General features: G+C 33.2%; 1 protein-coding gene across 1 annotated transcript in view; it reads right to left on the reverse strand.

Annotated features, from left to right (window-relative positions):
• Nucleotides 1–14,945, reverse strand: part of TPH2 (tryptophan hydroxylase 2) — a 126,253-nt gene extending 111,308 nt beyond the window's left edge. The window contains exons 1-4 of the mRNA XM_074267627.1: nucleotides 14,841–14,945; nucleotides 9,366–9,503; nucleotides 3,899–4,082; nucleotides 3,702–3,802 (exon numbers count right to left, since the gene is read on the reverse strand). Of these exons, the coding sequence (XP_074123728.1) occupies nucleotides 3,702–3,802; nucleotides 3,899–4,082; nucleotides 9,366–9,503; nucleotides 14,841–14,945 (528 nt within the window). The remainder of the gene's footprint in view (nucleotides 1–3,701; nucleotides 3,803–3,898; nucleotides 4,083–9,365; nucleotides 9,504–14,840) is intronic.
• Nucleotides 14,946–15,270: the final 325 nt, after the last annotated feature.

The following is a 15,270-nucleotide window of genomic DNA, read 5'->3' on the forward strand; positions in this document are numbered from 1 at the left end:
ATTTGGTCTAGCTGTAAAATAAATGGGGGGTGAGGGGGAACCAATACCAAAGCACATGATTGAGGTGGGGAATTGCTAATTACTTGCAATTATACTTAGTGGTTGCACATCAAATAAGAGAAGACCTCATAAAGTGGACATAATTAGGAATAATGGGATGAAATTAAGCGAAGAGAAATTTAGACTGTATACCAAAATAACATTTCTTCACAGCAAGGTCAATGATATACAATCATTCTAGGTAAATGGCAGAACCTCTACTATGAGCTGAATAATTTTCAAACTAACCTAAGTGGAGCATTTGGGAATTTAAGGTTGGGAGAGTCCAATATGACTGAAATGACTGAACAACAATATTAAAAAAAAAAAAAAAAAAAAAAAACCTTTAGTCTCACAAGGTAAAAGGTCTTACCTAAGATGACCCAGAAACTTAATAGCCTATTTTTGCATTGCTTTAGGATAATTACTTTTTAACAAAAATAATACAATTATGCATATAATACTTTACAGACTTTATTTCACTGAGTTTAGAGTTGAAAAGAGATCTATAACATGTTTGTTTGAGTGAGATCATATTTGGAATTGCAAAATACTTAAAAGGCCACCTAAACAGGTCTTTCATTTACCAGAGAGTTAAACTCTAAGGAATTATGTCACTTGTCCAGGATCACCCAGGAAATCAGAGAGAGGCAAGATTTGAAGTCCAAACTGATGAACTCAAGTTCAACATAATTTCCACTGCATCCTCTTCTTCCTTAGATTAGTGTCTCTCAGACTTGGGATCAAATGACCTCAGCTGCATCCCTGTTCTGCCTCTTCCTATCAATAATGTTGTTGAAATCTATGGCCTCTAAGATTCCTTTTAGCTGTAAAGTTATGATGCATGATCCTATAATCTTTGGACTCCAATCTCAGTGCTTTCTAGTATACCAAGCCAACGTTTTCAAAGCACTTTCCTCACAACAACCCCATTAGGTAGAAGGATAAAGCAACAATTATTATCTCTCCTTAATAGATGAAGAAACTGAGGCTCAAAGGCATTAAGTTAATTGTTTCAGTTCTCTTTGAGACTTCATTTGTGATTTTCTTGACAAGGAATGGTTTGACATCTCCTTCTTTAACTCATAGATGATTAAACTGAGGCAAACAGGGTGAAGTGGCCTGATCAGGGTCACACAGTCATTAAGTATCTGAGGTTGAATTTGAACTGAGAAAAAGAGTTTTCCTGACTGTCCAGGCCTAGCAATCTATCCATTGTGACACCCAGCTACCTCACTTTTGATTTACTTGATGCTAGGATAGACTAAGTTTTTCCATTGCATTTTGTCATTTACTACAATGTAGTCAGAGCCACACTGGCTCATTTCTGGATTCTACATATTTCACAAAAGACTAACTGCATCAAGTATCCAATCATAAAGCTCAATCAACAATGAATATTTCAAATTAATTTTTCAACTTTTACTCTTTCATCCTTCTGTTTGCTTCTATATAGTCATCTCCCTGGTTCCATCTACTAGGTCCCAGAAGAAAAAGACATTGCAAAAACCAACCAACCCTCCAAGGGTCCCAAGATGAAGCATACTATTATCTCCTCTCAGAAAGGTGATGGTTTCAAGAAATGGAATGTGATACACATTTGGGGCCATGGTCAATGTGAGAATTTGTTTTGCTTGACTATGTATATGTTTTAAGAGGGTTTTGTTTCTCTTTTTTTTGTACTTGAGTGGAATAAGAGAGAAAATAAATGTTTTTAATTTCAAAAAATAAGATTAAATTTTTAAAAGGGTTTGTGAGTAGATGGGTTCCTTCCCCCAGATCTTGTACTTCAGAGGGAATTGAAATAGGCATCCAAGTCTCATGTTAAAGAAATATTGGTGAAGAAATGCAAAGAAAATAGTTATCATTATCATTATCAAAGATCCATATTACTTTGAATGCAGTATTTGTTTGAGTAGAGTAAAAAGAGTAGGAGAAAAAGATTAGCCTGTTCGATCACAATTCTGTTCTAGAAATGTTTGCATTTCCATTAAGACTAAAAACTATGGCAATTGTCATACCCATTTACCCATGCATATATCTGGTAAATAAAAACTATAAAAAAGACTAAAAACTACATTGTTGTATTCTTATAATAATTAATATTAATAATTATATTGTCAAAAAAAAGATGTCAGGGTATAATTCTTCCACTATACCTCTATAGGACAAAAACTTTTAGTCTTTTTTGGACCTTTTGTGGACCTTTTGTGAAATCTACTAAAACCTAAAGATCCCTTTTCAGAATCATGTTTTTATATGTATAAAATAAGACATAAAGGAAATCAATTATATTGAAGTAGTTATTAAAATATTTTTAAAAATTAGTCCATACCACCTCTGCCCACTAGGTTAGGAATCCTTGCTACAGCCTTTTTCAGAGTGGCTAGAAACTGGAAATTGAATGGATGCCCATCAATTGGAGAATGGCTGAGGAAGCTGTAGTACATGAATGTTATAGAATATTATTATTTTGTAAGAAATGACCAGCAGGATGAATACAGAGAGACTTGGAGAGACTTACACAAACTGATGCTAAGTGAAATGAGCAGAACCAGGAGATCACTATACACTTCAACAACAATACTATATGAGGATCAATTCTAATGGAAGTAGTTATCTTCAATAATGATAGGATCCAAATCAATTCCAACTGATGAGTAATGAACAGAACCAGCTATGCCCAGCGAAAGAACACTGGGAAATAAGTTTGGACCACAACATAGCATTTACACTTTCTGTTACTGTTTGTTTGTATTTTTGTTTTTCTTCCCAAGTTATTTTTACCTTCTTTCTAAATCCGATTTTTCTTGTGCAGCAAGATAACTATATAAATATGTATAACATATATTATATTTAACATATACTTTAAACCATTTAACATGTATGGCCATCTAGAAGAGGAGGTGGAGGGAAAGAGGAAGAAAGCTGGAACAGAAGTTTTTGCAAGGATCAATGCTGAAAAATAACCCATGCATATGTTTTGTCAATAAAAAACTATAATAAAAAAAGAATCCTTGCCACAAGATAATGAGTTCTTTTTAGCTTTCCCAAAGAAAACTTCAATTTGGTTAATTATTATTTAAAAGACCACCCTCTGTGATTAAATAATTTGATTTAGAAATACCTTTCTACAGTATATTTCAGGAGTTTTTGAAATCTCCACTTTCCCTGTTTAACCCTTTAAAAATAAATGAAACATTGTCTATACACAAATATGAAAATACCATCCCTTTAGACAGGGCTTTTTAATTCCAGGGGTCCATGATTCATGACAACCATGTGGTATGGTTGTGTGAAGATAGATAGATAGATAGATAGATAGATAGATAGATAGATAGATAGATAGATAGAGATAGATACATGAATAGATAACTATATTTCAGTGTAATTAGTTTCCTTTGTAATCCTGCATGTTTCATTTTATGCAATTGAAAATATTTCTGAAAAAGGTGCATAGGTTTCATCAGATTCTCAAAAGGGTCCATGGCACCAAAAAAAATAATACCCACCCTGATTTATCCTGACTAAGGGCAGACTGGAACATATTTTAGTCTGAAGAACAACTCTTACTGGCTTAACATAAATATCAATGTAGTATTACCCCACAATAAGATCTGACGACACAGAATACCCTCACTAGGATTTTTCTTCTTACTTACTGGGTGATCTGCATCCAGCTCTGAACCATACATGAGAACTCGGTGAGAACATTTGTCTAATTCAGCAATCTTCCGGGGAAACCACAAGACATCCTCAAGGTCTGTTAGAAACACAGTGTAAGGTAAAAAATATTAACTTTTTCTTTCTATGCAATATTGCTACAAAGTAAAAGTAAAAGATGCAGAAGTGGCCTTGCCTTCCTCCTCTGTCCAAATATTCTCTGGTGGATTCAGGGTCACAATAGTGGTTTGAAATTTCAGCAACTGAATGAGCTCATTAAATTCTTTCTTACTACAGTCACAGTCTACGAAGATTTCTACTTCAGAACTTCTTCGCCTGGATTTCCTAGATTCAATGTGGACCATGTTCACATGCTTTTCCTGTGGAGAGATATGACCAAATGGAATTTTTTAGAAATCATTTTCCTCTTTTTTTTTGGTCTTTTTGTCATCACCATCTGGTGATCAATAGATTAACTTCCTCAATCAGACATAAAGCTAAGAATAAGCTTATTTTCTTACTATAGCAAAAAATGATTCATGATTGCATTTTTGCTACACTGTAAAAAATTATTCTTAGCTTTGAATGAATGAAAGAAAAAAATTGTATTCAAATTTATCTGCTTCGTTACTCTATGCAACACAACAGTTTTGGTAGAGTCAATGAATTTATAAATATCTAAATGTAATACTTAAAAGAGCCAAAGAATAAAACTAGTTATTTGGCATTATGTAGACCAAACATTTCATTGTCTAGATCATATTTTCACTCAAGGATTCATTCAAATGAGTAATTTGACATATTCCTTGGAATGAAAATTCAGACATTCCCATAATCCAAATATGAACCTAATTTCTATTTTTAGCCCACTCTCCCATTTCTTCCATACAAATTTGAAAATTTTTCAAAACTAGATTCCTTACTGTTACTCAAATAAGTCTGGAACTTTCTTGCCTCTGAATCTTGACTCTACTATTCTCTACTATTGGAATACCCTCTTACAGGCTCACATTCCTGAAATGTACTGTAGAATGTCCCTATTCTCACTTCTAAGGTATTCTCCTTTTCTTTCAAGGCCCAACTTAAATATTACCCCTTTTTCCTGTTTTGTTTTTTTTCATAATTCTAGAAAAAAGATCTCTCCTTTTTCCTGAACTTCTAAAATATTTTCTTTGTACCATACATAGCACTCTGCATTTCAGTTACTTGCACATATCTCATCTCTACTACTGAATTATAAAGACTTTAAAAATGAGAACTATGTCCTAAAGTCCTTTATATATACAACACTACCTTGTACAATCCTTGGTCATATAGTAAGCACTCAACTATTTGCCAAATGAATGAAAGAATATAGAATGACACAATCTTAGATTTGGAAGAGACTTTGAGTGCACTTATTCCAAGTTCCTCATTTTGTAAATTAAGAAATTGGTACCAAGAGAGGTTGCATTATGATCAGGGCACATACATAGTTCTCTTGACTTTGTGCATTGTGATCTTTCCCTTATACTCCTCCAGATTATTGGATTTAGGTTTTACTTTTTTGAAAACCCTAAACTGATTAATAATAATCCCCCACTAAATTCCAGCAGGTCTTGTTGTAAAGTGAAGTTATGTTGGATTCACAGAAGCTATACATGAGAATGAACCTATTGCTATGTCCTAGTTGACAGATGAAACTCCATGTTTGACCAGGAAATTTTTATGTAACTGACTTGACCAGCCACATTTAGGCATAAATGCAAGCTTAGTAAATTTCATTCCAATCCAGGTAAACATGGTTATCAAACTTTCCCAATCACAAAGACTTTGTAGTCAACAAAGGAGTTGTGCAATCTAGCCATTGATTGACTGATTGAAGTTTTCCTTCCTGCTTAGTCCCTGTGAATCATTTAGCAAAAAAAATCAGTTATAAGGGCAAAGATCTGGGCTTTTGATCGAAGTATGAATCCCACCATATGCTTAAACAACCACTTGAGTACCAGTGGTAAGAACTAATGGATTATGGAGTAAGAGACTACCTGTCTCAAGATCCTTTGAATCCTTATGTTCTCTTGTAACTTTTTACCCTTTGATTTCTGAATACTTCACAACTTCTGACTCTCTTGTGGTTAAAGAGAGAGAGAGAGAGAGAGAGAGAGAGAGAGAGAGAGAGAGAGAGAGAGAGAGAGAGAGAGAGAGAGAGAGACCTCCGATTCTTAATTTTTGAATGAAAATATTTCAATAAACAAATACTTATTTTTTCTTCCTTCAATCTCTTCCTCACTACTTTGGGAGAATAAAAATCACCAATAAGACAAGACAAAACCCTTATAACAAGTGTCCTACATGAACCATGTCCAAAAATACATGTTTCATCTCACTTCTCCAAATCTTAATTTCTTGCTTCTTTTATTTTGATGTATCTCTAGGTGTTTACAAATCACCAGCTTTAGCTTTAAATTTTTACCCAAGCCAAAAGCGATTTAAGAAAAGGCGCAGTGATCTCCTTATATTTACCAACAGAAAATGAGCTATGACAGGTTATAACAAGCCAAAAGGGCTTTAAGAAAAGGTGCAGTGATAATCATCATCTTAGGATGAATTCTTAGGATGCTACATGTAGAAAGACTCACCATCAGAAGATGGACCACCCGGTCCCAGGTGATTCATTTGAGGAAATGCAATTCTATAGCAAATATACTGAGTTTCTACAATCCACATTAATACAAGGAATACCCAATCATAGATTCTTAAAATAAGCTAATAATAATTATACATCACATTATTATAGATATTTACTGTTTACAAAGTGTTTTCACATCAATTATTTTATTTGACTCTCAGAATATTTCTGTTAGGTAGGAAAGATATACTTTCATTTCCATTTAAGAGATGAGAATATTGGTACTTAGAAAGTTTAAATGGCTTTCCCAGAGTTCTATAGCTGATAAAGAGCAGGGATTATAGTTATCCCTTCTAAATAATGACTTTCCACAATGTGATTTTGATACATTGTGAGGTATTGAATCGAATGGAAATTTGGGAGGAGTTTTGCAAAAGCCCCAAATGACACATCAAAACCAGCATATGACAGACAAAATTTAGAAACTCAGAAATGCATAAAATATATGTATTATATATCATCATATTTTATTTTTAATATTATAATAATTCAGACTTCTTCTCTGGTATGAAGGGAAAACCAAAAAAAATTTATCTTGATTTTCCAGATCCCTAACTGGGTCCCTAACTGCTGTGAAGTAGAAATAATAACTGGAAAACTTAGGTCTCCTGAATCTTGTCCACATCTACTCTCTCTGAGTGAATTAGTCACCCTCCGTGCATTGGACATTTTTTAAAAATCCCTCTTTATGTCCTGGGATATAGAGTAAACTTGAAGATAATAATTATCTATAATTAATAATTGTTTATAATAGAAGAACTGGTTTATTATTTATTTAATTTGATCAATATAGCTAGCCAAGCAAGTGATTTCATTTTTTTAGATGCTGATATGTATTTCTACAGAATATCAATACAGCAGGGGTTATTCTAGAATCATCCCAACCCTTAATCCCTAACATTTTCTAGGTATGGCCTTGGAAATAAGTCCATTGTGCATTATTAAGTATGTTATTATTATATTCTCAACATGAAAACATCTCAAGAAAATTCTTCTATTTTCTTCCTACCTACTCAAAATCTTATTATGAATAAGGTTCATAATATCAATATGACATCAGTTCATGGAATTCTAGAATCTCAAAGTCAATAAAGGACTTTAAGTGTCAACTGATCCAAACTGAAAGTTGCACAGAAGAAATAATAGGGTAAGTAGAACCAAAAGAACGTTGTACACAATATCACAACTGTGGTGGACTTGGCTCTTTTCAACAATGAAGTGATGCAGACCAATAATAACAGACTTGTGATTGGTGAGAGAGGACCATGGGAACCGAATCACAACTTAGTATTTTTGCCTTTTTGTTGTTTGCTTGTTTTTTTCTTTTTTCATTTTTTTTACTTGATTTTATTTTTGTGTAGCATGATAAATGTGGAAATATGTTTAGAAGAAGTGCACATGTTTAACCTATAATGGATTAGTTGCTATCTGGGGGAGGGAAAGGAGGTAGGGAGAAAAACAGGAACACAAGGTTTTGTGAATGCTGAAAACTTATGAAGCAAGGGTGAATGCTGAAAACTATCTTTGCATGTATTTTGAAAAAAACTATTTAAAAAAAATAAAGTATCGGATTTAAAGATCTTAACCTCAAAGCTATTCAAAGAATTCCTTCACTTCTTAAAATGGTAACTTATTTTTAATTCCGTCTCTTAAGCACCATCATGGTAGAAGGAATAATAGTGGAGTTTCTGTGTGTATATACTAAACCTCCCCCTACCTAATTTGTCTTGTTAAATCACATTAACAAATTTTATCTAAGTTCTGCCAATGAAATGCTTCAACTAAGATAGCCATGTTCTCATTTGAGATCATCTAAACTGTATCTTTCCCACTCAAAGAATGCATTTGGCCTTGAATCCATTTCATCTCTGACACTAATTATTCCTGACTATATACAAAGTATTTATAAATAAATTGATTTCAAATATCCAGTGAAGACTTTTAATTAAAATAAATACTATTAGGAATCTTTGCTAAAAGTAAAGGATAGTTTTGTAAAGTTCATAGGTTTATGGTATTTTATCCCGTAAAAGAACTAAGAATCCATATAGGCCACCCCACCCCTTCATTTTATAGATAAAGAAATTGAAAATGATGCAAAAGTTCTGGATTGAGATTGAGAGGACCTAAATTCAAAACACAGATTTGTAATTTATTAAATTGTATAGCCTAAGATAAATCTGTTCATATTTTTGACCTTCCATTCTTCATGGTCAGAAAAAAAGCAAATAACTTCCAAACAAAATTTGGATCTAGGCGTTCTTGTTCCAAGTTCGTTGCTTTTTCTGCCATATCAAGCTATCATTAATAATCATACATATCCCATTTATACTTTGTGCAAAACTCCATTTTCCACACACCAGGATTGCTTAAAGAGAGATACTCCCTCTGGATCCAGTTCTACCTGGTAATGAGCTTATCTCATTCCTTAAAGATTGTTTGGATTAAAAAAGCAGATTTCACATGATCTTGTATATTCTGTTATTTAGATGAAAACTTCTTAAACTGTGCCCCATAGTGGCAACAATAAATGTTTCTGAATGCAACAACCAAAAACTAATTCAAAATCAAATGCAGACTGAGTCTGAGGTGTTTTTGGCAGTGCTTGCCCATGCAGAATAAATCTGAAATGTTTCTGGCAGTGCTTCCCCTTACATCATGCAACTTCACTGCAGCCTTGGTTCTGAATACACAACATTGCACATTTTGCACTACATATGCATAAACATGGCCAGAAATACCTCAGCTCACATTTTAAATGTGGCCATGGTAAAAATTTCTTGGGTGAAAAAGAGTCACAAAGTGGAAAAAGTTTAAAAGCCCTGATTTAGATGATGAATGCTATTTGTGAAGCATCCATCAGAAAGTTCCATTTCATTAAAGTTCTATAAGCAAAATTATAGCATCCCCATAAATTGACTCAGTGGGTCATGCTTCCCAACAGATGATAAGTCCATAACAATGGACTTATTACTATGTTGGTACCTGAACATACCTGAAATAGCCTTAAGGCTTTTACCAATTCACCAACTTCATTTTTCAAAGAAAACACTACTGCAGTCTTTTCACTTTCCCCAGCAGCTTCATTCTTCCCACTACCTTTGTTGCTTTTCTTATCATTTGCTCTGTTCAGCTATAAGGAAGAAAGGAAAGAAAATAATCAATCATGGAATGTTTGAGCTGACAGAAAGCTTACTTTTCAGAGATTAGTTACTAAATAATATCATATATTTATATAGTACTCTACAGTCATATTATACATACATATATGCATATGTGCATGTAGATAGATAGATAGATGTAATTCTATTTGATCTTTACAATAATCTTATCATTCTCCCTTTCAAAAGACGAGGAAAATGAAGGTGGGAAGAGGTTAAATGATTTGCCCAGAGTTACACAGATAATGTGTGAGGATGAATTAGAACTCAAGTTATTTTGACTCCCAGTCCAGCAGTCTATCTTCTATGCCAACAAGCATTTATTAATCACCTACTACGTTCCAGTGCTAGATATTGATGATACAAAGACAAAAAAATGAAACTGTCCTTATTCTTAAGAAGTGTATATTCAATTATTGCTCTGTAAGAAATGACCAGCAGGAGGAATACAGAGAGGCTTGGAGAGACTTAAATCAACTGTTGCTGAGTGAAATGAGCAGAACCAGAAGATCACTATACACTTCAACAACAATACTGTATGAGGATGTATTCTGATGGAAGTGGAAATCTTCAACATAAAGAAGATCCAACTCACTTCCAGTTGATCAATGATGGACAGAAATAACTACACCCAGAGAAGGAACACTGGGAAGCGAATGTAAATTGTTAGCACTACTGTCTATCTACCCAGGTTACTTATACCTTCAGAAGCTAATAATTAATGTGCAACAAGAAAATGGTATTTACACACATATATTGTATCTAGGTTATATTGTAACACATGTAAAATGTATGGGATTACCTGTCATCGGGGGGAGGGAGTGGAGGGAGGGAGGGGGTAATTTGGAAAAATGAAGAAAGAAAGAAAGAAAGAAAGAAAGAAAGAAAGAAAGAAAGAAAGAAAGAAAGAAAGAAAGAAAGAAAGAAAGAAAGAAAGAAAGAAAGAAAGAAAGAAAGAAAGAAAGAAAGAAAGAAAGAAAGAAAGAAAGAAAGAAAGAAAGAAAGAAAGAAAGAAAGAAAGAAAGAAAGAAAGAAAGAAAGAAAGAAAGAAAGAAAGAAAGAAGTGTATATTCATCTAATTCAATCCTCTCTCTTCATTACCAATTTTACAAAACAGGAAATTGAGACTCAGAGAGGCAAAATGTGAGTACATGTTTACTAAGTTAGGTAGTGACAGAAATAGGATTCACACTTAGGACTATCAATTCCCAATTTAAAAATCTTTACACCTATGTTGTAGTTTATGAATAAATTAAAGATTATATAGATAAGCTTTCTCTAGACAAATTTATCAGAGTCTAGAACCCAGCTTCTTAAACTGTAATTTTTGACCACATATAGGGTCTCATAACTGAATTGGGGAGTCATTAAATTATGGTTTATTATCAGTAAATGTGTGGGTTTTATACCTATTTTATACATTTATATGCCTGGGGTCTTATAAAAATTTCTCTTGAGAAAAGGGATCATGAGTGGAAAAACTTTAAGAAGCTTGGTGTAGTCTATTACTGAAAGACAACTTTAATGTGAACAGAGCAAACTCTGTCAAGATAGTCTAGATACAGTTGAATTGTTCAGAAATGAAAATCAAAAATGTGACAGTAGGCTATTTTGAGCCACTAATTTTGAATGCTTTCATCCTATCAGCTAGTGTGATTCAAAAAAATTTTAATGGTCGGATCCACTCTATCATTAAAAAAAAAAAATCTAACTGTTTAAGAAGGATTAAGAATTTTTCATTAGCCAATTGTTGATTTGTTTCCTTGACTGTACTTATTTATTATAAGGGAAAGATCCCCTAACAGAGAGAAGAAAGAGTAATTGGAAATGAATAATGCTGTAAAACAAAATTTTAAGTATCAATAAAACATTTAAAAGAATTACTAATTATTAATCTCTGTCTTTAGGTTTTCTTTCCAGCTTGTTTTTGCATTGAAGTATATTTCATTCAATTATCATAAAATTTCATATATAACATTTTACAGTTACAAAACATTTCACACAGTTCTTATTTATTCCTCTTAAAAATACTAAGCATTACAAGTATCGTTATGCCTGTTTTATAAATGAGGAAAGTGAGTTTTAAAGAAATTATGTGATGCAAGTCAATGAATTCAACAATATAATAAATACCTACTATTTGTAGGGCAAAGCTAGATCACAGACTGTTCTACAGAATTTGGGGATCTTAGGGAAAGAAGTGGGGAAAAAAGGAGAATAAGACAAGTGCAATGGAGAAGTTCTGAGTGAAGGTAGAAGTTGTTTCACCTGAGGGCAAGGAGGAATCAGAGAAGGCTTCATAAAGAAGATTTCACCTAAAATAAAGAGATATTAAAGACATCAGTAAATAAAAATAGAGTGTGGGAGGTCAGGATGAGGAGAAAACAAAGAGATGGAAGAAGGTAGAATGAGAATGGGGACAGAGTGATTCAGTTCAATTGAAACGTAGGTCACATGAAGTAAGGGATAAATCTAAAAAGATAATTGGAACCAGATTGTAAAAGATACTGACAGCAAGAATAAGTGATTTATATTCTATCAAATAGGCAATAAGGGATTATAGAAAGTTTTCAGTAGAAGAATAACCTAATCAAAAAAGTACCTTAGGAAAGGAACTCACGTTGCTTTTCAAAGGATAAATTAGAGAGGGGAAAGCCTAGAAGCAGAGAAACCAGTAAAGAAACTCTAAAAATAATCTGAGTGAGAAGTGAGGAGAGGTTGAGTTAGGGTAGTTAGATTTGGAATAGAGAGAAGGAAATGAATTTGAGAATTATTGAAAATGATGGAACAAGGTCCCAAAAGAGACCAAAATGGATCAAGGCAAAGGTACAGGTGGAGGAGTTAGTTTTGGCAAAGGAAGAAGGCTCTTGGCTTCAAAAAACAAAGGGAAGAAAGAGCAAGGTGGTCAAGGATCCTGAGAGAGGAGTGAAAAGGAGAGTTAAGAGAAATTGTACCAGGTAACTTCAAAAAAACTACTTGACTAAGTAAGAGGTAATAGTGAGGATGAAGAGAGAGTATAGTCTTTGAAGACAGGTGAAAAGGGGTGAAAGGACCTGTGTGAGGAATCAAATAATGTTATTCAGAAATTCATTCAGTTTTTCTATAGGAATTGAAAAAAGATCTATAACATTATTGTTACAGGGAATTTGCAAGTGAGGGAGCTCCCTCCATCAATGCAGACTTGGTAACTTGTGCAGTTTGCAGTATTAGAGAGTTGCCTGGACACAGAGAAGTAACTTTCCTAGGATCAAACAAGTAGGATACGTCAGGGGTGGAATTTGAACCAATCTTATTTCTTGGCTAGTTCTCTGTATGCTACACCAGTACTGCTTCTCATTAGCAGTTGCTTAATAAATATTAAATTGACCAAAGGATTTCCCAGTTGAAGACTGAAACCAAATTTTCTGACATCAAGCCCAGCCCTCTTTCCACTGATATAATATAGTTAGCATGAATTAAACCTGTTACCAAAGCAAATTCAAAAGTATCAAAAATTCATTATTCTTATTTTTTTATTTTTTCCAACAAAGTAAATAATCATTTTATATTCTTCCATCTAACTATGCATATGCCTAAATCAATAAAAGCTCCATTTGTAATTTCTGGCTCTAATTTTATGCTATATTGACAGGAGATCTAATTGCTATAATCCTGGCAGAATATGTCATCTGGGCTCACCTAAATTGTGTCAGTAGTTAACAACTGAAATGGAGGTTAAAATCCAGATATGAAAAAACTAGATAAGTAATCTTCATGAGCAAATAGAATCATCTGTGGAACTGAAAAGGATTAAAACTTCATTAGCCATATAAGATAAGGTATGAGTAGCTGGAATTTACTAATGATAATGATGACAGATTCTTAGCAGTCAGAGTAAAAATGAGGAGAACATGAGGGAATAAAATAACTTACAAATTGCCTCTGACAGATGATGTAAAGTTATTATAAAATTATGAAGTGATGGTGCTCTCATCCAAATGCATACTCACTAAACTCTGGCAGTTAAGCAAGAAAAATGCTTCCCTCTCAGCAAATGAAAATATTAAAACATTTACAACATTCTTCTGCATTTTTGTAAGAACTCGGAAATATGTCTGTGGTAGGGAATTTAACAAAACAGTTTTCTTTTCTCTTTTTCCATCCCTCTCTTTTAAAAATTTTCGTATTAGCATTCCATCACACTGTTTTCTAATCATCAAAAATTCATAGAAAAAAAGATCATTGTTAACCTCATTATTCTATGTTTAATAGTGATAAGTGTTTAAAACTATTTTAAACTACAATTTCTCTTCACTTTCTGTTTTTATCACTTCCTATCACTATAATTTTGTTTCAGTATTTTCTAAATTTTGTATTTCATTCTTACTTTAGAAATTCTTGATGTAGTTAACTGCTAGCTTATGTAAAATATCTATGTATTATTAAAATGCAAAAAAGCCACTTACATTTATTTTAATTTTTTTAATTGATTTAACTAGTTAACCAAAACATCATAATTACAATGGTAAAATTTACCAACTCATTTAGTAGTAATAATATGTAAGTATAATGAAGTCTTCTAGCTTACTCACAGAGCTAAGATATTCAAACAGATTTTTTTCTCCCCACAGAATTAAAAACAGTTGATAAGTTCTGCTATTGCAATAATTAAATGTTATTGTTGCAATATATCAGCAATATTTTCATTGCATGAATATCTGGATAGATTTTCTTTCATTGCAGTTTTCATCTCAAATCAGAAATTGAAAACATTTTACTTTACCCTTTTTTTAAACAACTTTAAAACTAAATTGAGGAAAGACATTTTTTAAATCAATCCATATTTTTCATTACAGTTTTTTAAAAGCTTTAAACCCAAAAATGATTATTGAAGATAATTTTGGGGAAAAAATAGAAAACAATAACTGTATTTTAAAATCGGAGAGACCATGTGTATGAAACAGCAATATGCTGGTGAAAGTGCAGAAAATTTAACTTTCCCATTCGTTCTCATCAAGAATATCCTTCCTAAATTAATACATATTTTCCTATGCTAGAGTAAGAAATATTTCCTTACAATACTTTCTCTTATTTTCTATAACTTTTTAAAAGATGCTTTCCAAATAATTTTCTGAGAAGGAATATAGAAAGACATGGAGATATATTACTTTAGTAAATTGTTGAGTTTTAATTTATTACAGGAGGAGGTCTAGAGGATGTGTATGGTGATATGCACAAGTCTACTAACCCTCAGATAGATATTGTTGGGAACAAGACAGTCAACAGTCTAAGAAATGCACTCTTGAAAGGGCCAATTTTTTGATACTCACTGTTAAGTTATCCAGTAGCTGATGCTCTTCAGGCACTGCTGAGTCCAAAGAAAGTCCCCTCCTTGCCCAATATTTACTGGAAAACATCATCATGGCTGGTTGCATGGGGAATCTGTGTAATTTCCTTTTTCTACAGCAGAGGGAACCAGCAGACTAGTGGCTAAGGTTGAGTTTTCCGCTCTAGCGGCAAAGTAGAAGAAAGACAAGGGAGGCTAGGGAAGACGAACAGACTCCAGGCGCTGTCCAGAGTTCGCGTGCTGAACAAGGAACAGTGAAGCTTCTCTCCCTCGGCTCTTTATATGCGTAACTGGGAACTGATGCAAGACTGATTAGACAGTCTCATTTCTGGCTGAGATGGCTACAGCTAGATTAAAGACCTGCGCCTTTAGATTTTCTTCAACATAGAGATTTTTTTTTCACACGACCTTTA

Source organism: Sminthopsis crassicaudata, chromosome 5 (genome assembly GCF_048593235.1).
Source record: "Sminthopsis crassicaudata isolate SCR6 chromosome 5, ASM4859323v1, whole genome shotgun sequence".
In the NCBI taxonomy this organism is placed as follows: domain Eukaryota; kingdom Metazoa; phylum Chordata; class Mammalia; order Dasyuromorphia; family Dasyuridae; genus Sminthopsis; species Sminthopsis crassicaudata.